This window comes from Accipiter gentilis, chromosome 9 (assembly GCF_929443795.1).
Source record: "Accipiter gentilis chromosome 9, bAccGen1.1, whole genome shotgun sequence".
NCBI lineage: Eukaryota > Metazoa > Chordata > Aves > Accipitriformes > Accipitridae > Astur > Astur gentilis.
In genome coordinates, this window is record NC_064888.1 from 26,755,200 (window position 1) to 26,781,465 (window position 26,266).

General features: G+C 37.0%; 1 protein-coding gene across 2 annotated transcripts in view; it reads left to right on the forward strand.

The window, feature by feature from the left end:
* DNTT (DNA nucleotidylexotransferase) overlaps positions 1-26,266 on the forward strand; it is a 96,045-nt gene that overhangs the window by 37,429 nt on the left and 32,350 nt on the right. For both annotated transcript variants that reach the window (XM_049810476.1, XM_049810475.1), the window contains one exon: positions 22,731-22,833. In XM_049810476.1, the coding sequence (XP_049666433.1) occupies positions 22,731-22,833 (103 nt within the window). The remainder of the gene's footprint in view (positions 1-22,730; positions 22,834-26,266) is intronic.

The following is a 26,266-nucleotide window of genomic DNA, read 5'->3' on the forward strand; positions in this document are numbered from 1 at the left end:
ATAGTAATTGTCAGAAATCTACCATAGTTCATTCAAAACATCTCTGATGTTTCCATAATTCTGTTTGATGTTTGATCTCATTTTTGCTTGACAGTTTCTCAAAACCTTCACCATATAACAGAGAGAGCCTACTGTGATTAAACCTTCACCTCTGTATGGGGGGAGGCATGGGGAAAGAGGTTTCTGGGTTTGCTTCTGTTGTATCCCGTGCTGAGCAGTAATCTGGGGTGTCTATTATGTAGAAGAGCGAGGTTGAGGATGATTTGGACTGTAGGTGTATCTTTCCCAGTGGCTGTGGTTATCAAAGTGCAAGAGAATGGTATTGTCATTAGCTAGAGAAGTTTTCAGCACTGACTTCAGCTTTGCCTTCACTGACTTCAGCACTGCCTTCAGTTTAGTTGCTTGTATGAGTGTCAGATTATAAACCCTGCCCACAAGTAACTTGCTTTCTCCTGATGTAAAGTCCTAGCTCTGAAACAAATAAGAGTCTGTCATGACGGCTGGCTCATTAGACTCACCTAAGTGGAAAGAAGTGGTGACAGCTGTCAGTATGAATAACAGCACTCCCAGTTCCAAACTCCAGTGGCTTGTGCAGTGGCACTCTTTAAGATAATATACCATTAGAATTCAAAAAATGTTAAAACAGATTTTGCATTATTTACATAATTTTCTAGGCAAGTTTGCTAAAGTGAATGTTTTGAAAAGTTATAAAGTGGGTTCATAATGCAACTATTTAGAGTCCCAAAGCATCAATGAAATATACTTAATAACCTATATTCTACTGACCATTCCTATTTTAAAAAGGTTAGCAATAAAAATTGTTGTGATTTTTATTACGCTAGGTTAACTGAAAATTATTCAATTCAGCATTTTAGAACAATTGACACAGGCAGTACTGGATACTATTAGCATTATGAAAATTAAACATGTAAGTTACTAACTTCTAGTATGACTTATATTGAAAACACTTCTCTGGGTGTTTTTTTTTTTTTGGAATGGGAAATGCTCTGCCTTTCCTTGAACATGATTCTCCCAAATACATAATTCTTCCAATATATAAATATGTCATTTTTCAGTGAACATAAAACACATATTAAATAAACTCACAAAAGGTCTTTTGCACAGGACTCAGGCATTGATGCTGATACAGTTTGAATACGATACCATTTCATCCAAAAAAATCGCATCAAGTCCAATGGCCCCAGGCATTATTGTAACATACAGTCTGGGGCTGGGGCAGGGATGCAGGCTGCGTGATACAGAGCATGTACTAAAATTGATTTATCAGTATAATTTTCTAAGCTAGAAAATCTGCTTCCTACACTAATGGTGAACTATTGCTCTTTGAATGTTTTGGTAATTTGGGAGTAGATTAGTATGATATGTCATGGGGGAATAAAAGCTGTTCTGATTAAAAGGAAGCTGTACAAATAATTGGTACCTAGCATTAACGTGTACAAAGATGTATTCACAGACTGAATGAGCTTCATTTTCAAAATCTGTAGAGAGAATGACAAGTAATTCTTTACAAGAAAATCTCAGGCAAGATCAATGATGATAACCTTAGAACTATTCTGTAGCAGAGTCATGTTATATGTGCTGCAGTTAATTTGGAGTGCATGAAATAGGGCTCATGCAGTTTGCAGACTCATTCTTTTTCATGCTACTGATATTAGACATATAATAGGAATATGACAAAGAGAGAATATGAATATCTAACTTTTAGTGAGTTTTGATTTTATCCCATGCTTCACAATGTGTAAGGAAGTCTAAATTCACTGACAATTTGATTAACTCTTTTTGGAATTTTATTTTAGTGGCTTTTCACTAATGTTTGGTTGGTTGCTGTTTTTTTTTTAATACTGGGGGGACAGGACAATTTGTATATTAATATTTGGGAAGAAGTTTGATGAAAGGGGATGCTGACAATGTGAAAATTGCAAGCCAAAACATATCGGTGGTGTTATAGAACAGGTCTATAGCCAGAAACTAAGATAGTGAATGAAGTAGATCATAAGTTTATATTTAAGGTTAGTTGGAAAATATCTGTCAAAGTGTTTATAAGTATTGTTTGTTTTCTGTGAAAATTTTCAATTCTTCATTGAAGAACAGGACAGAAATGTCATTCTCTTGCCTGGTAGGGGCTATAATTCAAGTGATTTGTGTATCTTTAGTGAAATGAGTTCTTTAGTTGGAATTTCTTTTTCATGATGAGCCTCAGCGATAGAATTTTCATACTATATTGTGTCATTTCACGTAAAGACAGGGCTATGTGCATCATGGAAGAGGTAGTCAGAGGCACAGAAACCTCTGTGAAGTGTTACAATGCCTTTTCAAGATCATTGAAATATTTTATTTAGGTTTTGGCCAAGAAATTGAAATGACAACTTGGATTAAAACATTCCTTTCTCATTTATATTTATCTGTCCACACAAATCCTTCTGCTTTCTCTTATTTTCCTGACCAACTCTGCTAAACCCTCATTGTAAATAACAGATAGAGTAATTAGAGAGAGAGAATAAACTATCACCTATAACTATCATTCAGAATTTGTAGCAAAATCAAGCACCAGCAAATATTTTCCAGTCATTAGTGATTTTTTTTTAATGGTTGGTTTTTTTGGCCTTTTACATGGGTATTCTGTGGACGCATCATATTTTGAAGTACTGCTCTGAAAAGTGACAATAATCTGGGTGTCTCTTATAAATATTTGACATGAAGACAGCTTAATATCATGCATTGATTTCTGAAATGCTCAGCCAATGAATTTAAACAGACTGATTTTAATACTCAGGCTAGGAAGTATATTGAAGTAGGATATTTAAAATATACTACGTGAAAAGTATTTGCTGTAAATGGATAAGCACTAAGGGTTTTAAAGGCTGGCTCACAAATAAATAGCTATGGAGTAAAATTTATTCATGATAGTACATAAAACTGGTAAGTAAAAATCTTCTAAAAGTTATAGAGCATTAGGTACAAGGAGGACTATTAAGATAGTGGAATATATTCAGGGAAAGATGAAGTAGCAAGGTAGAAAAAGAGACAGGATATGTCAGATAAGGTGGTAAGATAAAAGAAAAATGTAAAGAACAAGAGGTCAAATCAAAGGCATATATGGCCTTGATGAGATAGGGATGCATAGTTTGTTAGACAGTTCTGTTCCTTAGATTTTATATATATGTATTGAGTTTGTGTGGCAAGGTTTTGGTAGTGGGGAGGCTACAGGGGTGGCTTCTGCAAGAAACTGCTAGAGGCTTCCGCTATGTCTGATAGAGCCAATGCCAGCCGGCTCCAAGACAGACCTTCCACTGGCCAAAGCCAAGCTCATCAGTGACAGTGGTAGTGCCTCTGTGATAACAGATTTAAGAAGGGGGAAAAAAAGTTGCTGCAGCACAGAAACTGCAGCCGGAGAGAGGAGTGAGAATATGTGGGAGAAACAACCCTGCAGACCCCTAGGTCAGTGCAGAAGGAGGGGGAGGAGATGCTCCAGGCGCTGGAGCAGAGATTCCCCTGCAGCCTGAGGTGAAGACCCTGGTGAGGCAGGCTGTCCCCCTGCAGCCCAGGGAGGTCCATGGTGGAGCAGATCTCCACCTGCAGCCTGGGGAGGACCCCATGCCGGAGCAGGTGGGTTCCCGAAGGAGGCTGTGACCCTGTGGGAAGCCTGTGCTGCAGCAGGCTCCTGGAAGGACTGGTGGCCCCTTGGAGAGAGGATCCCACACTGGAGCAGGTTTTCTGGCAGGACTTGTGACCCCATGAGGGACCCACGCTGAAGCAGTCCATGCCTGAAGGACTGCACCCCATGGAAGGGACACACGTCGGAGCAGTTTGCAAAGAACTGCAGCCTGTGGGAAGGACCCACGCTGGAGAAGTTCGTGGAGGACTGTCTCCCATGGGAGGGACCCCATGGTGGAGCAGGGAAAGAGTGTGAGGAGTCCTGCCCCTGAAGAGGATGAAGTGGCAGAGACAACATGTGATGAACTGACCACAACCCCTATTCCCCATCCCCCTTTGCTGCTGGGGGGGGGGATAGGTAGAGAATTCAGGAGTGAAGTTGTGCCTGGGAAGAAGGGAGGGGTGGGGGGATGGTGTTTCAAGATTTGGTTTTATTTCTCATTACCCTACTCTGGTTTGATTGGCAATAAATTAAGTTAATTTTCCCTAAGTCAAGTCTGTTTTGCCCATGACAGTAATTGGTGAGTGATCTCTCCTGTCCTTATCTTGACCCACGAGCCTTTTGTTATATTTTCTCTCCCCTGTCCAGCTGAGGAGGGGGAGTGATAGAGCAGCTTTGGTGGGCACCTGGCATCCAGCCAGGGTCAACCCACTACAAAATAAAACAGTTTCATTGGGGTTCACCTCCTAAAAAGAGGATGCCTTACAAAATCCAAGCAACTCAAGATGGAAACAAAGAGAGACAGTGACACTGCCTGCGGAAGAAAGTGGTACTCTTGTCTAAAGGGAAATCGAATCAAAACTCTACGTAAAGGTAAATTGAAACAAAAAGCTGCTAGCCGTTCTCAATAAGTTCCCAGCAGTAAAGTCAGCTGTAAGGTATCATTAATGGGCTAAGGATAGAGCGTGATTATGATTACGAGATTTAATTAATGTGTTAAGAATGAATAGTGCCGATGATGCTTAGTGAGTTTTCTGTCAGACATACATAGGTGCACCAGAAAACAAGTGTCTATTTCTTATTTTGTTTCAGACAATTGTACTGAAGCATCTCTTTCCCTATGAACTCCGATGCCTGTCCCTAAGCAATTCAGGACAGAATTAGAAATAAGTCATTACATATTGGCTTGTTTGTAGTCCTTCTTGAATGCATGTTGCTTCCTCTGAGAGCTTTCTGATGCCTTACATGTTTTCAAGTATATTTCTTACTATTCATATAGCAAGATAATTTGTTCGTTAGTGTGTTTTACTCATAAGTGTTTCAGGGCATCTACACCAGAGATGAAGTTGCTCTGAACATTTTGCTCTCTATTAGTGAGCAGTTACTAACATGAACAATATTATGTGGTTCACTTTGCAAAAGAGATTTTGCAGGCTCAGATGCCAGACAGTTCAGGGTTTGCAGGATCTAATGTCTGTTGTTTAGAGTGAAGAGATTGAAAACCAGTTCTAATTATAATATGTAATATACTGCATCACTTTTACCATGGTTTTATTCATAGAAAGCTGGCTTGAAAACAGGATATTTATAGTAGAGTTTAGTCATTGCTGATTTACCCTTTAGCAGAAGTCAAAGTTTATTATAGGCTAGTTAGTTGCTGTAAAGACAGTTGAAAGCACAAAGACTGATGTTTTCCTGGCAGATAATCATGAGAAAAACTGCAAGCATCAGTGACCTTGTAGTATGCTTAGAGCAACCAGGACATACATTTTGCAGATCCCTGTGAGTAGGAGTAGCTGTAACATTTTACTTATGTGTGACATGATCGTGCTGGTGGTGTGGGGACATGACAATGAGGAAGTAACTGCTGGCTAATTTTATTTTATTTTTTTGCTACAATATGAATCACACAGGACATTTTCTACATGTCAGATAACAAGGAAAAGACTAAAATGGTTAAAAATAAATCATGTAGGAAATGCCTGAATTACAAGATATAGCCAGAAATAGTTCTTTTAGTTGGTTTCAGTTTGGGAATGGTGGAATTTATTATGGATTGTTGCTATACTGTGGGAGAATTGATGGAAATGTTTCAGGCAATCTTTTTGAAGAATGGAAAATCAGCATTGAATAGGCAGCTGCAAAACTTCATAAGATAGACTTGGCTACAATCATCAGCTGATAGCTGGTCTATCAGACTACTAGGGGCTATCTTGGAGAATTACAAAAAAACCCCAAACATGAAAACCTTACGGATTGCTGCTTCTTATATACAAGTTTATAAACTCATATTAGTTCATAAATTAATAACCTTACACTCTGTATGTTATGTTAGTGATCAAAGACTGCAGAAAATTTTCCTTTTATCTTGAACTATCTTACACCTAGACACAGTTCTAGTGGGTGAACACAGCAAACATTCCTGGTTATTTGATCCTGTTGCAGAAGTTATTGTGTCCAGCTGCACCTAGTTTGTCTGCATTAGTAATAAGATCCTCATTGAACATTACTTATGAAATGCCTTGATGTTGATATTATATTATGCATTTTCATCACTACCATAAATAGTACTACATCCAGACTTAGTAAATTTAGATCATATCTCCACAATTCAAATACCATAAATGAAGTATGAGCAACTTATTGGTACATTCTAACTAAAGATAATTGAGAGCCTTGACACTGATTTCAGCTGAATCATGACAAAATAGAAGGATACTTTCACCTGATTGTTTGAAAATTTGAACTGGCAAGAAATGGTGACCCAGGAAACGCACCTTCACATTTCTCCTAAAGAAATAAAAATATGTAGCTACAATGAAGATACCCTTAAAATGCTCCATTACCTGAGGTCATACAACAATGCAGGTTGAAAAAGTCAAGGTTATATTCAGAAAGAAGTCAGAACAGAACTTTAGAGAAATATGACATGGCTGGTTCTTTCAGAGACCCACTGAAAATATACAGCTAGAGCTTTACAATATCTGGTACAGGAAAAAAGGCACAGAGAGAACACACAAAAGTTACATTCTCAAACAGAGTATCTCCTTGCCATGGTTTGAGAATTAAGAAAGTTGGTTAATAATAATCAGAGAAGTTTTCAATTTAGGATTAAATCAACTAAACCAACTTCATGAGCTCCTTAGACTGATGGAGGATCATGTCTTGAAGCAGAGCAAGGGAATTTTGTAAAGGAGGGTAACAAGATTTCACTATGTAAAGATTTACCGAAGGTAGAAGGTAGATTTAATGACAGGCTTGTCTACACTTTAAAAGGCTTTTCTGGTATGCTTATACTTGTAGAATATATTGGCAGCCTTTCTCTGTGGAGATGCAGTGTTCCTTTGCCAGTACAGTTTAAATGATTTTCTCAAGTGTAATAACTTATATTGGTCCAAAGGGTAGAACTGTTTCAGCTCCAGGGAACTGCTGGCTAACAATGTGATTTCACACAACACAGCTATCTTGGCAAAACACTGTTGTAGACCAAGTAGACAAGTTTTGAATTTCAATTTATGTTTGAAAACTGTTTGCAAAACAGGCATAGTTGTATTCCATAATTCTGGTGTAAAATATGTTCATTTTAATAGTAAATACTTTCTCTGTAAAAGTCTAGTTTTCTAAATGTATCCCATAGGTTAAGAGTAAAGTTCTCTTCCCTCAGACAAAATTAGTTGATTGACAAATTAGGTCTTAAAAGAGAGCAATCTCATTTTCTTTATATTATGCTTCTGTAAAATTCCCAACTACCTTACTTGCAGTAGGGTTATGTAAGCATAGTTATGGAAAAACCATATGTAAGCCCAATCCTGAAAAAACTTAACAGTTCACTCTAAAAAGTCAAGTGAGTGAGCAATGTCATTAAAACTAAACAGATTGTACACATACTCAAAGTTTAAACTGTGCATAATTTTTTCGGAAGTACTTGAGTAAAACTTTAGTGTCTTGGTAGAAAGGCTAGACTCAAACTTGCCATCTTGCAGCTGTAGGCTAGCAACACGCAACTGATAAATTTGAAATTAGTAGATATTATATTCCATTGGATGCAATAGGCTAGTAAGGTATCTTAAGGTAAATCACAACTGAAGTGGAATTTTACATATTGCCACAAAATGCCAGGAAGTTTGTTAGTAAATCAGCTTCTCATGTCTTTGTGACTAACCCAAATGCATGAACCCTGCACTCCTCAGCCATCACACAACCAGCTCAAACAGAAGTCTTAATCCTATTTTATGTTAGAATTGGGGGGATGTCTTTTTTTGGTGGGTTTGGGGGGGGTTTTTTGTGTGTTTAGTGGATGCAAGCAATCTATTTCTCAGTTCAAGGAATTTTAATAGAAAAACTGTCATGTTTATATAACTTCCAGTACAGCTGAGCAGGAAGCGAATAGAAACCTTTATTTTTATGGTAGGTTGATTCTACAGATTGTCCCATCACTGCCAAGTAAGTGAAACCCAGGCTGAACATCTAGTATCATTCAGACATGCTGAAAATGCACGTTTCCTTCCTTGCATGAACATTAATATCGTCTTTTAAATTGTTTAAAGTGAATGTTTTGATTTTTGGAAATGCCAAAGTAGACATGCATGAAAAAGAACATTTTGATGGCAGTTTCTGAGACAAAGGGATATGACAAAGAAATAATCCATTTGAAACTCTCAAGAGAATTAGCTAGAGAGAATTAAAATGGACTGGGATTGAAAGCATGTTTTCAATCTACCACCAGAAAGCTTCAATACAGCAAAAAAAAGTTGCTATAAAGCTATTTGTTAATTTTGTTATAGTGTCAGTATAGAAAAATAACTTTTTCTTTCTTCTTTCAAAATAAAATATCATATCTTAAAAATTAGCTTATATATATGAACGAGATTCTGAGTAGGTAGAATAGAAATACAATTCTTAACCAAACAATTCTCTCTTGGACAATAATAGTAAATGGAACTAGTTGCAAAATAATTTTTTCTAGTTAAAAAAAAAAATGTTGTAAGTGTGACAATAACTTCATAAAAGCATTTTCCAAAATATACTGCTTTCATAATTAATAATGCAGACTGTTGTCTACTTATTTCAGTAAATAATTTGAATGCAGCTGACCTTTCTGTTTTCCCTGCTGCATTATTAATGATGTTGAAGAGATCACTAGGTTATTGTTCTAGCAATATATAACTCGCTTAGCTGAGGCTTTGGTTTGCAACTAATGGTATTTGAAATGTGGCACCTGAGTAGATTATGTACCAACTGAGACGGAAACAAAAAACTGGAAAGCTTTCTGACTTACAAATCCAGACAGAATGTCAATGCATTTCAGCTGTTCAATTCCACCTTTAGGCAATTGGAGTACATGTATAATCTACAGCCAGCTCTTGATTACTCTATCTGAATACCTCATGATGACAAACTTCATTCTCTGTCAGAACACCAGCAGAAGGTGGACACAGCACCTGAATTTGTCTTGAATCAGAGCAATTTCTATATATAATGATTAATGCAGATCTAGAAGGGCCCAACTCTCTCCCAGTTTGCAGTAGCCTGCCCTGAAAAGTGCTGATCACCAACTACTTCCAAAGAAGTCAGACATTAGTCCTAAAAACCTTAACCCTCTCCTTTCATCATCTCATATTGATTTATTGTTGGATAGAGGGAGAGGTCTTTTTCTTTACCTTTTTTCCTTTGTTTTTTGTTTTTTTTTTTTCCAAAGTTCATCATATTCTGAGAGTTCACTGAAACACCTGGCATTTTTGAGTGCACTGATCTCTGTGTTGTATTTTTCCTAAGTAGAGGTAGTTGAATTTCCTTGTCTGTCAGTTTGCATAAGTCTAAAGTCTTTGTTAAATCTTTGAATTAGGCCAAAAGAGACTAGGTATTTCAAGATTTCTGAGCAGGTCTAGTCTAAGATGCCTGCTCTTATAAATAATAAAAATGTACCTTCTCTTCAGTCAAGTCTGATTCTTCAGTACTTACTACATATTGGAATATGTTCTTTTTTCTCTGCAGATTTCAGAATAATTAAAATTTTACAATTTCTGGTAACCAAAGATACTGTACCACTGTCATACAGACTGTTTCTTAAAGAGTGAGAAAGCTTGTTCCATGTTATCATAGAATACGCTGACAGTAGAGTTTACACATGCAAAACTAGATAGATGTTTTAAGACTAAAGTATCATCTGCATACTCTTACATTCCAGCTGAATACATAAGATCCCAAATCCACATCAATACTCATTGGAGTGTATATGTTTTTCAGTGTTGAAGAGGTTTTGCTTTGCCATTGATTGGCACTCAGCAAAATTTATGTATGCAGGAAGTTTCTATGATGTCATTTGAAATGCTTGATTGGAATGGAGTGTAATTTAAAGGATTTGCCAAGACAGCAAAAGCAAAACTTCAGCAATGTATTTCATGACTTTAAATAAAACTGTGACAGATTGGTATGGTACATTTCATAAGCTTTAAAAGCTTGAAATTATACAGACAGCTTCCAGGTACAGTTACATTATTTACATGAAATTGAGACAGCACTCTCAGTGATTCAAAGCTTAAGCATAGTTTTGTTTTGGTTGGTGGAATAGTGAATTTACTTCAAATATAGAATTCGGAGAGCCTAGAGCTGTTAGTAGCAAAAAGTCTTCTTGTGAGCAAGCCAAAGAGGCATAAATATTCAGCATCAGGGTATGATTGGTAACAGCCACACTCAGGCATTTATGTCACAGAAAGCTGGAAGACAATAATGCCATCTAGGCAGTACGACTATTATAATATATAGAGATAGCCATAGTTTCTAATTAAGAAGTAGGTGACTAAATTCTTACATGGCTATTATCCTACTTTGCTGTCTCAGTAGAAACCAGACTGGTAGAGGACTAGTTTTATAAACAGTTTTAATAGTGTGTAATAAATTAAGTTGAAATTTAATTTTGTTACTGTGTTTCACAGAATATTTTTCGTTTGTTTTTTTTTTTTTTTTTTAACAGCTCTGAGGTTGAGTTAAGGTTGAAGGGAATTAGTTTCAGTATGTGAGTAATAGGTGGTCCTCCTGAAGATAATACATACAAAAATAGGTCAGTCATTGTCTGTAATACTTTTGTTTGTACAATAATGTTTTCTAGTCAATTATAACCATTTTCTGATTTATCTTTTCTTACTGCATTGAACATCCCATATCTGCTAAGGCAAAGCTTGAAAAAGACATCGGCATGACATGCAGTACCCAGGTGTCTTGTACTCTGAGAAACAGTGTTTAGGTTTCTTTGGGGTCGTAAAAGACTCACACAGTCAAGCATAGCATGACATACGCTTGGTCTTTCAAAGCGTGTTTAATGAGAGACTAGGTGAATGGCACGCATTACTGTACTTTTTTTGAGGCAATGTAGTCACTGAGGGTGAAATTAGGTTTTAAGTAAGATTTAAGTGGTATTGCGCAGGTTTTGCACTGATTCTCCTCACTTCAGTGATTTTTACCCTCAGAGCATAACTCGCAGAAATATCCAGAGATGTGATCCCTTCTGCTGCAGCAGGTGACACTTTATCCTGACTTGATACAAGAAAGATCTTTTAAGTAATGCATTCTCTGCATTGTTAGGTGTTTCCCTAAAAGTGTCCTTGAACAGCAGCTGCTGATGCTGCATAGCACTGATATCCTGCTGAATAAATGAGAAAACAAAAGTGCGTTTTGTGTATCCAATATTAAAGCTATATTCCCTTATGCCATATGAGTAAAGTTTCTGCTCCTAAAGGGAAAGGGATTTTTCCATTGCTACTTCATAGCAGAGTTGGATTAACTTCAAAAATAAAATAAATAGCTTCCACAGCTATGGAAAATGAGTTCTGCCCCTGGTGTATTAGAATTAGTGTTACACTGGGCAAGAAAAGTAGCATTTTAATGAAGTGTCCACCCTCAAGCACCTCTTCCAGAGAAGACACCTGTGAATCTTTGCCAAATACTTATGTAGTTCAGCTGGGTTTATGTTGAATTACTTGGCTGGGTGAAGAAGCTGCTATGTGCTATCTTTGGAAATTCAAACCTTTGTGGAAGCCTGATTTATAGCTGCCCAGGAGAACACTGGCTCAGTTTTCACTATGTTTTTGTTTCAGTCTAATCTAAAATGATTTTATTCTTAAATCAGTGGGAAAAGTAACTGTGCAGACAAAGCTACAACAGCAATTTTTTTTTTTAGCCACAAATTGCCTCAGAATGAGTCAGAGTATCTCTCATAACTATGTATCTTTTCAGTTAAATATATCATGAATTCAGTTTTAATTTTAATTGTCTTTCCTGGTGGCAGAATTTATTTCAGTTAATTTCATTTGATTATTGCTATTTCAGACATTAATCAGCATCCTATTAACCCATCTCACAGATATTAATCATGCCCCAAAATAGCCCTGTGATGTACATTCAGGGAAGAATTAATCCTTGAGGGACAGGAATTCCAGAATTCCCTTTGATATGGAATACAAAATTTCAGTCAGTTTGGGTTTAGATTTCCAGAAATACTCAACTCTCAATTTTTATCAGCTTGTGCAAACCAAGTGCAGCAGGGTGACTGAAAGGCCGGGCACTAAAATCAGAGTCCAGATACGAAATGTCTGTGCAAGTATTTTCCCACACTGGCACTTCTCATCTCAACAGGTATTTTACAGTACATTACCACCTATATGGTATTAGAAAGAGAAGAGAATTAATTTTGACACTGGCTGGCAACCACTAGTATCAAACTGCCTTCAAAGGCAGCTAGGATCTAATTCAAATAATAAACCAGGAGAGCAGAAATTATCCCAAGAAGCCAGATATTCCTATACCCTCATATCTGTCTTCCACAGAGCCCTGATCAGATCTTGCTTTGTTGTTTTCCTCATTACTTCAGACATGTTACTTTATTTTTGAAAAGCAGGGACTGACTGTGTATGTTGTTCTGTGTTGGGATTCATTCACTTGGGGTGAAGTAACAAATGACACCTGCCATAGATACTTTCAGGGTAAGGTTGGGGGGATCCTTCTTGGTTGTTTATTTTTTAATAACTATGGGCAAAATTATGATATAGGATTTGTAATTATCCATTGCATAAAATAACCTGATAACCTATACAGCTCTCTCTTCCTATTTACCACCCCAGTACTGCAATAGAAGGCTTCTGTGAGTTTTAATTCTGGAATGAGAGCGATCTAAGATTCCGAAAACTACAACCTTTGGGAAGCTTAGTATGTCTTCATGTGATAAATGGTATAGATGAGCCTTCTGACTATCTAATTTGATGAACTATAAAATGGTATCTTGCCTCTGGCATCCTCATCAATCTTATGCTTTGTCACTTTTAGGGTGGAGGTATAAAGATCATGCACCTAGAGAGCAAGTGAAGCTGCTGGTAGATTTTGGCATGTTTGAGTGCCTCTTGTTTATTCTGGCTGAATGTTCACCCTTCCACTCTGCCTCCACTGACAAAGTAATCATTGCACAGTGTGAGTCATGCTTGCAAACAGTCACTTTTTGTGTTTTGCTGTCTCTGCTTTCTGTGTGTCAGTGTTTTTGGATTGTTAACTTTGGTTGAGATGCTTTTGGAGTTCAGTGAGCGTTTATTTTCTTGCTACCTACTCTATATGTGTGTGAACCACCATTGCATTGACACTGTTGAATCTAAATGTTGTTTTGAAAATGTGGAGCTGACTTGAATATTAAGGTAAACTGCTGAGCTAAAGCTGACAGTGATTTGAAGAACAGCTTATGTGTGGTGTACAGGGCTTAGCTGGTCATTTATGATAGCAGTGGACTGGTATAGTGTTATGCTGCTACTTAGGCTGTTAATACTCTTTACAGCATTGATCAGAATATGTAATTGCGAGTTTCTGAGGAAATAACTTCAAATAAATGTTACAGCATTTTATTGTAATTTGGAAGACCCTTTCTGTCACAAACAAGATAATTTTCTAACTTTCTTTTAAGCTATCACCCAGTTTGTGTTGCAAATGAAATAAGACTGTTGCAAACATCATTTCAGCCATTCAACAAAATCCTTCAGCATGACATCACTGTTGCAGAAACCCTTGCACAGATATGGTGCTGTTCATTTGCTTGGAAAGTGCCTTGTTCCTTCCTACATCCGTAGCAAAGGTCAATGTCCTTTTAAGTCAATAAAGCCACTTACACTAGGTCCAGATTTCAGACCTGAAAAAAAGGTCAGAAGAAAGCGTGCTGAAAGAATTGATTTCTGATTAAATTCTGAATTAGGTAAATTCACTCAGGCAAAATATCTGTGAGAATTTTACTTATTGGTCTACTTTGCATTTATATTGTATTAAACTTCTAGTAACTTATACCTGAATACGCAACACTATGGAAAAAGATTTTGAAAATCTGTAGTATTACAGCCAAGAATTATTCTTGGCTGAATGAAATCTGTGACTACTTTGCAATCAATGGGATTTTTCTCCTCTGGCTGTTAAACAGTCCAGGATTTTACCTTCTATGTAATCATTGTAGCACTGTCACACTCCGAGTACTTCCAGCTTAAAGATTTTTTTTCTCTTTATAATGGGGTGTATCCAAGAAAAAGCTGTAGTACTTCATAGTTTGAAGGACAGTAACTCAGAATTATTTTAATATCTGGCTGTAAGAAATTGTCCATCTCTTGTTCAAGATCTCAGCAAAGACTGCTTAATAAGCAAACCCCCAAGCATGCAGACTACCCGAGATTTGAAATAAAAATTTCTGTTCCTCTTCTGAGAATGCATATGCTGGTGGGTCACAGGTAGTAGAGATACCTTAATCAGGACTATGGTTATTAAAGACAGCATTACCATGACAGGTCTATTTGGTCAAACTTGGCTGATGTCAAATAATAGTTCTATGTTGCCAGTACAGTGGGAGTTAAATTGAACCCAGCGCAGAGGATAGCTCCCTCGAGTAAAAATATGGCATCAACATCAGAATAGTCAGAGAGAAATCTTTGAACTATGTATGCATGTGTGTGCATGTTTGATTATAGCTGTAATTATATATTTGACTATGCATGCACAGTGTGTCTACTAGTTTTCCATCAGGAACATGCATTTTATAGTACTTATAAATTATTTGTTTGCTATATCTAAAACAAGTGATTCTGCTACTTGTCCAAGCTTTCTCTTTGCTGCTTAAACAAAAGTTCATTGTGCTATATTACAGTTTGTCCATTCGTTTAGCTATGTGTAATCTTCTGCAACATTTAATCCCTTTTCCATTGCCACACAATCATCACTTCAGCAATTGCATTTGGTCTGCCTAGATGTTTATGCATATTGCTCATCTATATTCAAGGGAATATTCAAATGGCCTCACATATTTTCAAATCACTTGGGGATATCTGTCTAGAAGCTGTCCTCCCTGCATTTCCCAAAAGAAGAATGCAGAGAAGATGACGCTTAATTTAACATGTAATGAATTCCCATATTTCTTTCCACAAATAAAGGACTCGTCATCTTTTTATATCAGCTTTCAGCATTTTAGCTAGTATCCAGCTTGCTCTACAAATGAATTTCAGCTGGATTGCTTTTAATCTGAGCTCTTTGGAAGGAAGGGAGAGTTATATCCTCTGGTATTTTGTGCATACTCTCTACATGCCATCTAAGGGTTACTTTTACTGATTTTCCCTGCTTTCTGTATCAAAATACAACTTTACAATGAAATGGTCAGGAAAGTGAGAGTTTAAAAATCTTACCAGTTTTGTGGTGAATATTGGTTGCAAAGCAATTCCTGATGGCCTGATTTTTTTTGCTGTCTTTCCTGATAGCAATCATTCTCAGGAAGCTATTTCACAGCTATAGGGTTTTTCTTATTCAATGTAAAGGCTTCAAATTATATGTGTTAAAACATCCATTAACATTTTTAAAAACCATTTCAGTCTGCCAAATCTGAATATTACTATTATGATAAATGTACTGTTTTAGTAAATAAAATCCAGTTTCATCAGACAGACTAACTCAGAACATTAGTCAATATCAAATGTTTAGAAGCTCATATGCCTTCCTCCACAATCAATATTATCCCACAATTTTAACAGGAATAAAAGGTTCAGTCAAATAGAAAGAAGCCTGAAATATCTATGCCAAATCTGTTTCTGTTCTCCATTATTTGTCCTAACTTCATTATGTTATATTTTGCAGCAGTCAAATGAGTGTATGATTTGAAGATTTATTATGTAATTAATTATATGCAATTAATTTGCTTCATTCCAAGAACCCCACATAAATTTATGCTTCTTTATTATTTAATATAGCTGATCAGATGTTGGAAATAAGCACGTTAGTTGTTAGTCTTCCAGGTTCTTAAATATATATGCCTGGCTTCATGCAAGTGATTAATGCTGCCGATATGTGTGGCAGTGTTCTCATGTGTGAAGTTCAGTATGTGCGTGCAAACACTGAAGGATTTAGTACACATGCAGCCTCATTCAACACTTAGAATGCTATCATTATGCCAACAAGAATTTTGTCTGAATAAGGAATAGATAGGATTTGCTTAATAAATGGAGACTTGACTATGCTGTGACTCTTACAAAATGAAAAAAACCAAAGTATTTGGAAATTTTCCATCTGTTTTTTGAGAAACAGAAATGCAAGTTGGCCAGCTTGTCTCCAGAGCCAGTGGGCCAGTCATCTCTGATGATCTTTCTGAGCAGCTATTGAAAAACTTTTTCTTCTGAATATTAAGTGCCTTCCCCAAAAAGAGTGCTCAAGAGCCCTTCCTAAGATGATGTTGAGAATCAATTGAGTTACAGAATGTGGCAGCTGTGAAGAAAGAGTATTTTAGACTGCCCTGGAAAGTCTGATACTAAAATGGATTCCTGGTCCAAAATTTCTAACCAACAAAACAAAGTTCACTTTGCATTTCTAATCAGAAGTCAGGCAAATAATTTGTTATTTAGCTGACAAGGAGAGATCCGAGGGAAATCATTCAACCAGAGAACTGTTTTCACACAGAAGTGAAGTCAGAGTTTTACTTGAGAAGGATTTGTAAAAACTATTATAATCCCACTTTGAATGAAGTGTGAACCTCTGAAAACAAGAAAATGCAGTCTCTAAAGCAAAACATCACAGTGACCCATTACTAAACAACCTAAATAAACCAAAGACTAATCTAGCACAGTGCGCGGGGTTTTAAAGTCAGAAGTCATTTTTATGATCATCTAGTGCTGCAGGTAGGCCATTCAGTTAATCACTTTAATGGTTTGAAGGGCTTCACAGAAGACTTTTATCCAAGGATTTATCCTATTCGTTCTGGTGTATTCAACAGCAGGGTAACAGTTGGATTGTCAAATGAGAGAAAACTTAACATCTTTCAGAATATGATTCTAGGAACTTGAAAACTAGTGGGTACATTTTAAAAAGCTGTTGGTGAAAAAGAATAAGTGAGGTACGCCCAATAAGAACAAAAATCTAATACAGAGCCTGTAAAGTCAAACCAGGAAAGAATTCCAGGGAAATAAAATAATACCTAGATCTGTGTATTCCTCCTTATCATTCCCACGGTCTCTGAATGCTAAGCAGACAAGACTAAGAATGTCATTGCAGTAGAGCATAAAATATTTTTAAAAATAAATTATCCATATTGTGAAAAAAAGGGAGGAATCATGTTGTAAGGCAAAATTAAAGAGACATGAAAGAAAACTGGAGATAGAGGAAGCCAGTGAAGAAAAAACTACAGTACAGCAAGCTTAGCTGGAAAATACAGGGCTGTATGTATGTACTGTGAATAATGCCAGACTTGGATACATCTAACCATAGCTGAAGAAAGAAGGTCTGCTCTTGGAGAAGACCCTTCACAATTGAAGGGAGCTGATAGAGAAGATGGTGGTGAACAACTCTAGGACTTAGACTGCAACATTTCAAAGAAGAAACATTTCAAAGGAGAAATGCCTTTCCTTGGTTAGCAGGTAAAGCCAAGCATATTTTGGCAACACTGAAAAGTGAGTAATATTTCTATGCATAATACAATGTCAATAGTAAAGGTAATAAATCATTTTTATGACAGATCCATCCAAAGGTGTTGTGCTGTCTGTGATTTTACTTTGATGCTTATATTTCCTAGAAATATGCCTGAGCAGGAGATGCAGTTACACTTATGAACACAGGCTGTTGATGTTCACTTTGTATTTCATGCACTTTGGGGGCTTGCAAGGTTAAGAAAAGCTTACGGTTTTACCTAATGCAAGCACACATGTGGAAATACAGTATCATCTGTATCCACTTGAATTCTGTATAAGCACAAAGATTGCTAAATGGTTTTCAGGGTTTTGACACATAACTCATCACTGCAAAAAAAGTGATTTAAGCTCCTCCATTAGTGAAGTTTTGTGAGTGGTAGAGGAATGTCAGTCCATCTTTCCTCAACTAAAGTCACTGTATCAGAATTCTCATTGATATGGCTTAGCTGTTATGTAATATCCTGGGATTTCAAAATACTTTGCACACATACTACTCTAAAATGTCTAATCATGCAGATGTTGCCCTTGTAGATTAAGACAATATGATTATCTTATGCCATACGTTCGTATGTTTAAGTTTTAGTCATGACGACAGTTATGTTTGATCACTTGGAATCTAGATTTTGTATTAAAACAATAACAGCAAAAAAGAAAACTCCAACAACCTTAAAGGTATAAATTGACTACTAAGAAATGCTTACCAGCTTTATACAAGTTTAGTCAGCCAAGAACTGAACACAGTTAATTAACGGTGCTCTGTCTTTTATAGTCTTCAGGCTTGAATAAATTATTAGGACAAAACTTAAACTGCAATTTCAGTTCTGCAAGGTGCTGGGTTTCTTATAGCTCCAGCCCAACAAGGATTCAGGTTTAGATTTAAAGAAAAGAAAGAGAAGATGTAAGCAGATCTGAATAGCAAATCCAAAACTTGAATCCATGTTTTTTCCTGTTCAAAGCCTCAGAAACCTAAACTCCCCAGTCATGACCCTGATTGCTCTGCTCCTAAGGGCACCTACGCTTTTGCTTCATAACAGCCCCAGCCTTTCCAGGTATAAGCAAATAATTTCCTAAATCCTGCTTATGCCCAGAGGGGATCAAAAAACTAGACAGATTATTACTCATTTCATAGGAGGCTGTCGTGGTTTCAGCCCAGCCGGTAACAAAGGACCACGCCGGCCGCTCGCTCACTCCTCCTGCCCCCTCCGGTGGGGTAGGGAGGAGAATCAGAGGAGAGAAAAAGAAAAAAAAATGGAACCTTGAGGGCTGAGATAAGGGCAGTTTACTGCGACAACACAAAAAAAGAGAAGTTGCAACAACAACGGTGCTAATGAAAGAATATACAAAAAGAGTGATGCACAGTGCAACTGCTCACCACCCGGGACCCGACGCTCCGCCACCTCCCCCACCGAAAGTCGAGCGCTCCCCCCAGCCCGCTCCCCATTTATATACTGAGCATGATGGCACATGGTATGGAATAGCTCCTTGGCTAGTTCAGGTCAGCTGCCCCGGCTATGCCCCCCACCTCCCAGGTTCCTGTAAAAATTAACTCTATCCCAGCTGAACCCAGGACAGAGGCCTAGAAAACAGACAAGCTCTGAGCAACTCTCATACACATTAAGAGGATGTATATTATTTTTTCTAAAATGTCATTGCAGCTGTTTTTATTTTTAAAATAGTACTCAAATTTTATATCAAAGCCTTGTGATTAGAGTACATAGACAGTGGCCTGCCAGAATCAAAGCCCTACATCTCCCACCATCCATTAGTGTGCTAAAATCACTAGCCTGGGTGGATTTATGCCACCCTGCAGTATAAAATGGGAGATTTGTAGACCCAGGGAGAGTGTGATATAGTGTACTGACTAGGATGCCCATTTAGAGAGGAGAATTCTCAAGACTCTGCTCCCTGCACCAAGCACTGGCTCTGTATTTTGTATTTCACAGTCAGTGGATGACAAATAACTTGGCTGTGAAAACATTAAACAGTGTTCTCCTTCCTGGCTGAGTGGTTTTAATCCAATAGCTAATAACAAGTAAGTAAATAACCTGTGGACACTGGCGTGGACCCAAAGGCTATCTCTGAACTCTGGTCCTGGAACTGTACCCCAGCGGAAGGCAGGAGGAGAGGAGACTGAAGAGATGCCTCCTGTGAAGCAGGAACGTTGCCAATATTCCTAACTGAGAAAAATAAGGCAATAAAAAGACAAGGAATCACTGCACCAATCACTAGGCTACCAAATGCAATACAAATCCAGGCACCGATAGCATCAATTTGATGTTTGTTTTTCAAACAAAGTGTTTGTTTTCATTTTAAGTGAATGATGCTTAGTCAACCTGTGTAAGGAACCTGCTCTCTTGAATGTGAAGGGGTTTGAAAAAGACTGCAGCCTGCAGCATTCCTCTTGGAAAACTTCAGGAACGAACAAGAGTTTGAGGTTTCATCTCTGAGGCACTTAATCAGGTGATGAATTCTGGGTTTTTGTATCCAGTTTGAAGACCACATGTCTTCTACCATGGTGTTTAACTTGTATATGATCAAGTCCTGTATCATATCTAGTCTTTAGGTATACAGTTGGCTTTAGCTTCAGTGAACTGTTGATGTGCAGATAGAGTTAATTGTTGATAAACAAATACAGGTATTTACATACTTCCTGAGCTGGGGACAGAGCACCTTGGTACTATGTCATCCTATGTGCCTTTTATGTAATTTTATGAATACCCATGGCTGTACATTTGTATGTATACACACATAAATATATAAATATAGAGATGAAAAGCCCTACTCTGCTGAAATCAATGGCCACATTCCCTTCAGCTTCAATAGAATGATGGTCTGAATCTATGTGCACTTTACTGCATCTTTTTGCATGATTTACAAGCCATGAGCAGTATATATTATACAGTTTTTTAATATACTAGATTGTTTTTCTATTTTAAGGAAGATAATAAATTTGTCAAGGGTGAAATACGTTATTTGGTAAAGAGTGGAAATTAGACTAAGTGTTCCAGTAACAGCCTCACAAATTCAGTCAGAAATTAATCCAATGTGAATTAGTTCAAAGAGAAGCTGAAATAACTTTGACAATAACAATGATTTTATATCGTGTGCTTTTATATGATATTTAAATGCTAACTTCACAAATAAAAAGCGTTTCCATAAATGCTCTCTGTCTTGGGAAATCGATGGCTAGTGAAACACCTTGGATTTCTTGGAATTTTATGGCTGGATTGATGCAGGATTTTGTAGATGTGTCAAGTACCAGAGGAAGAATCAGGGATCAGATCCCAATTCCATCAGCTTCTAATTTCTTCCTTTGATTTTTTTTTTTGAAAAATAATTTTAGGCAAGTTTTCTTATGCCACTTTCTGAATCTCTAAGATAGGAATAGTAAATTCCTTCCCTTTCAAAAAACATTTTGAGACATGTAAGTAAAAAGTGCTATGTAAGAGCTTTGGATTATTATGGTAATTTAAGAGATAATGAATGTCATCCTACAAAATAACTCAGAAAGTGTTACATGGAATACTAAATGTTTTTTAACTTCTTGAGTTCGAATTGCTGTTCGGTTTCTAAGCCTAGACTGATGCTTTGTTTGAAACTTCTTTTGAAATCATTTCCACCTGTTTAAGCAGTTTTGACTTTGCTGCAGACACGGCACAATAGTTGCATTATAGTGAGTTAGACTGCTTGTCAAATGTAAAACCTAGATTTTCATTTCCTTACATCTTGCTGCTAACGCTGTTCAACTATCCATCAGCTAGATGGTTTCCTGTCATGCGAATGGGAGTTGACATGTCTGCCAATCAACTCTATTCCTACAAATTTCCAAGTTTAAGAAATCAAATTTGGTTTTATGCACTATTTTAAAAGAACAAACTATTTCATGAAATACAAAAAAGCAAATCTTTTGTTTTGTACAGTTCTCATTTTCACTGCTTGTATAACAATTCACAAGTTCTCTGAATACTGGACACAATGTTGAACTGAAACACACCTCAGCTATGTTGTGTACCCTTGTGAACATCAGCAAGAAGAGACTCTTCCCCTGAACACAAGAAAAAGATTTGGAGTTTTACACTTGGGTGTCACTACTCCACATTTTGGGTGCTCACTCCTCCTCTTGCATACTGCACCTAGTTGCAGAAATATCTCCTCTGCTCCTTTCTCCTTAGGCTGGCCTGGTTACAGCCAATAAATAGATATGTATGCAGTCCCTGTTGCAGTATTTAGACCAAAATGAAAACCTCGTAATGGTTCTGCAATGCTCAGATGAATTGCACTCTAAGATAAATTTTCAGATGTTCTCAAATATTTTATAATTCTGAAGGGAAGCATTCTGACAGCATGCTTTTGCCTGTTTTCCAATGATAGCTACATCTTAATCTGACTTAAGTTTAACGCATTTGGTAAGTGGATGAAAGGCAAGCTGAATGCTTAGACTTAACTGAAGAGAAACAAGAGGTTATGACACCATTTTTCATTAAGAAGATTTACAATTAAACTTTGTGCATATTGATTTAGTTGTGAAATCCTTAGTGGATATAATAAACGAGCTTTAGTCACATTAAGGCTGAACTGTTCTTGAAAAAAAATCAAACTCAATCTCTGCAAAAAGCATTGTTATATTTTAAAAGAGAAGAAATGTAAAATACTCAGGGATTTTATGTCTGCCATTAAAAGAAACAATAAAATTATTTTTAATCACAGTTTTGTTCATTGAAGTGTCCATCAAAAGCTAAAGAAGAATATTTAAGCCTGCATTAGTCAGACTGGCAAGTTTATCTGCTGTTACTGCACTGGATTCATAATATGTACTATTGTATTTTGATTATTTTTTTTTATCCAAAGATGACTGAAACCTTTTCTGGAACTTAAGGGGAAGACAGAGAGAGATTTAACATCAGCAAATGGATCTGCAGTATCTAGTTGAACAACAGAGAAAATACATCAAAAAGCTTAAATTATTGCTTAACAAAGAACACTGACAGACCCGATAAAAGAAATAGAAGATTCCATTTTGATTATGTTTCAAGAAACATTGCTATTACTTTATGCTGCAAACTTTTTAAATAATGCAGCAAAAATATTCTCTTCAAAAATAGTGTGAAATTCTACAGGAACTTAACTCTTTTAGCCTTCTTGTTATTTATTGCTTCCAGGGGTAAGAAGATTGGACATGATATAGATTTTTTGATCACCAATCCAGGACCAAAAGAAGATGATGAACTTCTGCATAAAGTTGTTGACTTATGGAAAAAGCAGGTATGAACTCAATAACATTTGGCCAGAAAAAACATATTCTAACAGTACTGAATTAAGCCTATGTAGTGCTTAAAGAACATTGACTTCTTTTTACATGACTGCAATATTTTAAAATTGGATATTGGTCTATTTGGTTATTAATAATGATGATGTATGTGCATCCTCCAGCTCTGAATGCTAAAGTTGAAGGTTATATCAGAAGTACTCTACACACATTCTGTTATATTTTAACCTAAGAATATGCAGCTAGTCAGAGGTAAGACATTGAGCTAGGTGGAGTTTTGATTGACACAGCAAAAGTGTTCTTATACTTTGAAACAAAACTGTATTTTCTTGATTTCTCCTTGAGATGGGAGTAGGTTCTTCCAAGGGAAACTACTTCAGGGAGCTCCAGCTTTAAGTGTAGTGGATTTGGGTGACCTCATGGTGTGAGGTGAGCAAGTCTGAAAGCTTAGGTACCAAAGGCCTGGAATTCTGGCTTCCTTTCAGCCCATAGATTAGCATTTTTCCTGGCTTCCATTGGAATATTGTCAAAATTGACATAATCTTCCATGATGTCTGGGTTTGGAAGAATGCACACATTTCAGAGAGGAGTTTTTCATCTAAGGGTTTTGGGTTTTCTTCTATTCAGCTTTCTTCAGTTTCAAGCAGCATTACAGTTGGAAGAGTCTGAATTATAACAGGTACAGGTACCTCAAAATATTCCTAGGTCAGAAATATAGTATGTTGGGAGTAGTAAGCTTTTGTTTCTTCTTCTACCTTTCTAGCCAGCTAAGATATTTTTCAACATTTACTACCTGTACTGTTCAAAGGAATTGAGGACATTTCAACAAGTAAAAGGCCAATTCTCTGTCTGAAGTGAATCACCAAATGCCCCACTGCTAAGTCAAGTCAGCTTTCAGTGCAGATAGCCTGGAGACGATGCTTTTGAACTGATTCTTGAACTATATACTTTAATTAATGTATAATGGGTCAACATGTGAAAGATTAAAAACATCCAACCAGACAAAGCTTATCTGATTGTATAAAGTTAACTGTTTCGAGGTGGTCAAAACGTTTCAGTTGGCTTTAATGGAAGGGCTTCAGAATTTTTTTCCTGGTAAAATACAACCTTAGCTGAATTCCTTTTCCTTTGGTTGGCTTTTGGTCTTTGAAAAGTTAACAGATTATTATTAATATTTAGATTTCTGTGATTTCCATCCTAATTCTGTATGGAAAGTGTATGTATTGAAGTAAATTGCTAGCAGGTATAATTTATCATACTCCAATGAAAAGCAATGAAGCTGTGGCAATTAATGAGTGCTGAGGAGCTACTCTACTTTTATCTTTTTATTATTTAGGTAAAGTTTATTTCTCAATCATTCTACTGCCTTTATTATGGAAAAGTTGCATTTCTTCTTGGAAGCTGTCCTGTTACCTTCTTAAGCAGACTGGAACCACTAGGAAGCCATGTGTGCATCCTCCAAAAATCATGTTTATTATCACACAGCAGAAAGGAAAAGCGATGACAGGCTGAGGCTAAAGCCTGCCCCAAGTGCAGCCTTTCATTCGTTCTCCCATTCTATCACACTCCACTTACATTAATGAGAACAATGGCTGTGATCTGAGAAGTCTGGCAACTGCTGAAGCTTTTCAGGTCATTCTGAGCTGCTTTCATTAAATGGAATTGAAAGGAAAGAAATAGAAAATAAAACGTTCATGCTGATTTTATTATTTTTTTTAAGGATAAAATTTGGCAGAAGTGAGTATGGGAGGTCAAGGGTGGCCAAAGGTTTGATGAAAAGATTAGGATTCCTCTAGGAATCCCAGCATGGAGAAAATGTCAGAAGGGGAGATGCACAATGGCTGTAGAAACCAAACCCAAACAAGCTGGGGATTGTTTAAAGCTATAGACAAATATTTTCTGTGTTCTATTTGTCCTCCAGAATTTTTATGGATTGTTCTACTAGCTATACAGCCTCTCTACTGTGGCAGTTGTAATAGACAGGCTTTTACTGGTACTACTAAAAAATAAGCTGCCAGCAAAATCAAAATGCAAAAAAGGAGAGGAATTACACTCCTCTTGCCTTTTTATTACCTTTGCTTTCTAAGGGGGAGGAGAGGACACAAAAAAACCCCAAACCTAAAGCACTTTTATACTCTTTGACAGTCCATCTGTCATCTGCTTCATAGCTTTCCACTTTTGTGCTATTGCTTCAAAGCTCAAATTCATCAAAGAACATCACTGAGGTCACGATGAGCAGCTCTTGGTGAAGGATTCTGCAATGTTTAACTTCTAAACTGTGGACCTCAGCCTTATTGAAATAGTTTAAAGGGGCCTTTTTCTTAGCTGAAAAGTTTAACGTAACAAACGTAACACTTAACGTAACACTTCCACTGAAAGATGTTGAAAACTTAAGTGGTTAAATCAACACCATCATGCTCTTTGATGCAGCGGCAATGCAGGTTATGGTTTTAATGGTTCCAAAAAGCTTCATAAAGAAAGTAAGAAATTACTTCTGTATGTTAGAGTTTGGTAGTCCATGGCCAAACAGGCTGAGCCATCTGTGTCAATGCAGCTTCATTCACATACTGTGTAAAGACATTCTCATTTTTTGCTTAAAACCTATATAGCTATATTTAGCACGGTTACATATGTACTTTCAACAAAGGAAGAGATACCATTACTACAGACATTCCTGCACTCTTCATTTTTTCCCTTTGTATTCATGTAAGTATAATGTTGCATTTTTCTTTTGACTTTTAGGAAAATGAGGAATGTAGATGCCTGCCTGTGCTTACTTATTTTAGTATATTAGTGGTCTGGTTTACAATCTATTATTCACCCTTGCTGAAGTGAACAGGTCAGGAAGGGAAAGCCTTGATGTCCCATTAAGGTGGATGGTGAGAAGCAAGTAGCCAGTCTCACTTTTTCATTGCTGGAAATATTTTTTGTAAACAGGGTTCACAGAACAGCGACACATTCATTATTGAGTGACAGCTGGATTTTAGCAGCAACAAAACCTGTTCCTAAGATACAGAAACAGTTAAAAGGCCAGAACAAAGAGCTTATTTTTTTCAGATGAACGCTCTGCCCATAAGGATGCAGACCTCCTTTGTGAACAGATATTGTCTCACCTTTTGACTCAATGCATTATGAATTTTTGTTGCATTCTGGCTCTGCTTCAGCAGGAGCTGAGGACGTTCTTACCTAAAATAGACTATTGTATGGTGGTTAGAGCACTGGACATGAGAGAACTTGGCTTAAATCGCTTCAGGCAGAGGATGGGTCTGAATCTGATTGTCCTGCGTATGAGTTTATTGCATAAAATGGGCAGAAGCGTTCCATTTCCTGCTATGTTTCATGTGAAGATCCAGGCAGCAGTGGCATTTCTTATGACATCTGATCCTTCTGGTGTGTGTTGTATATCTGTGTGTGGGTAGGTATGTATGT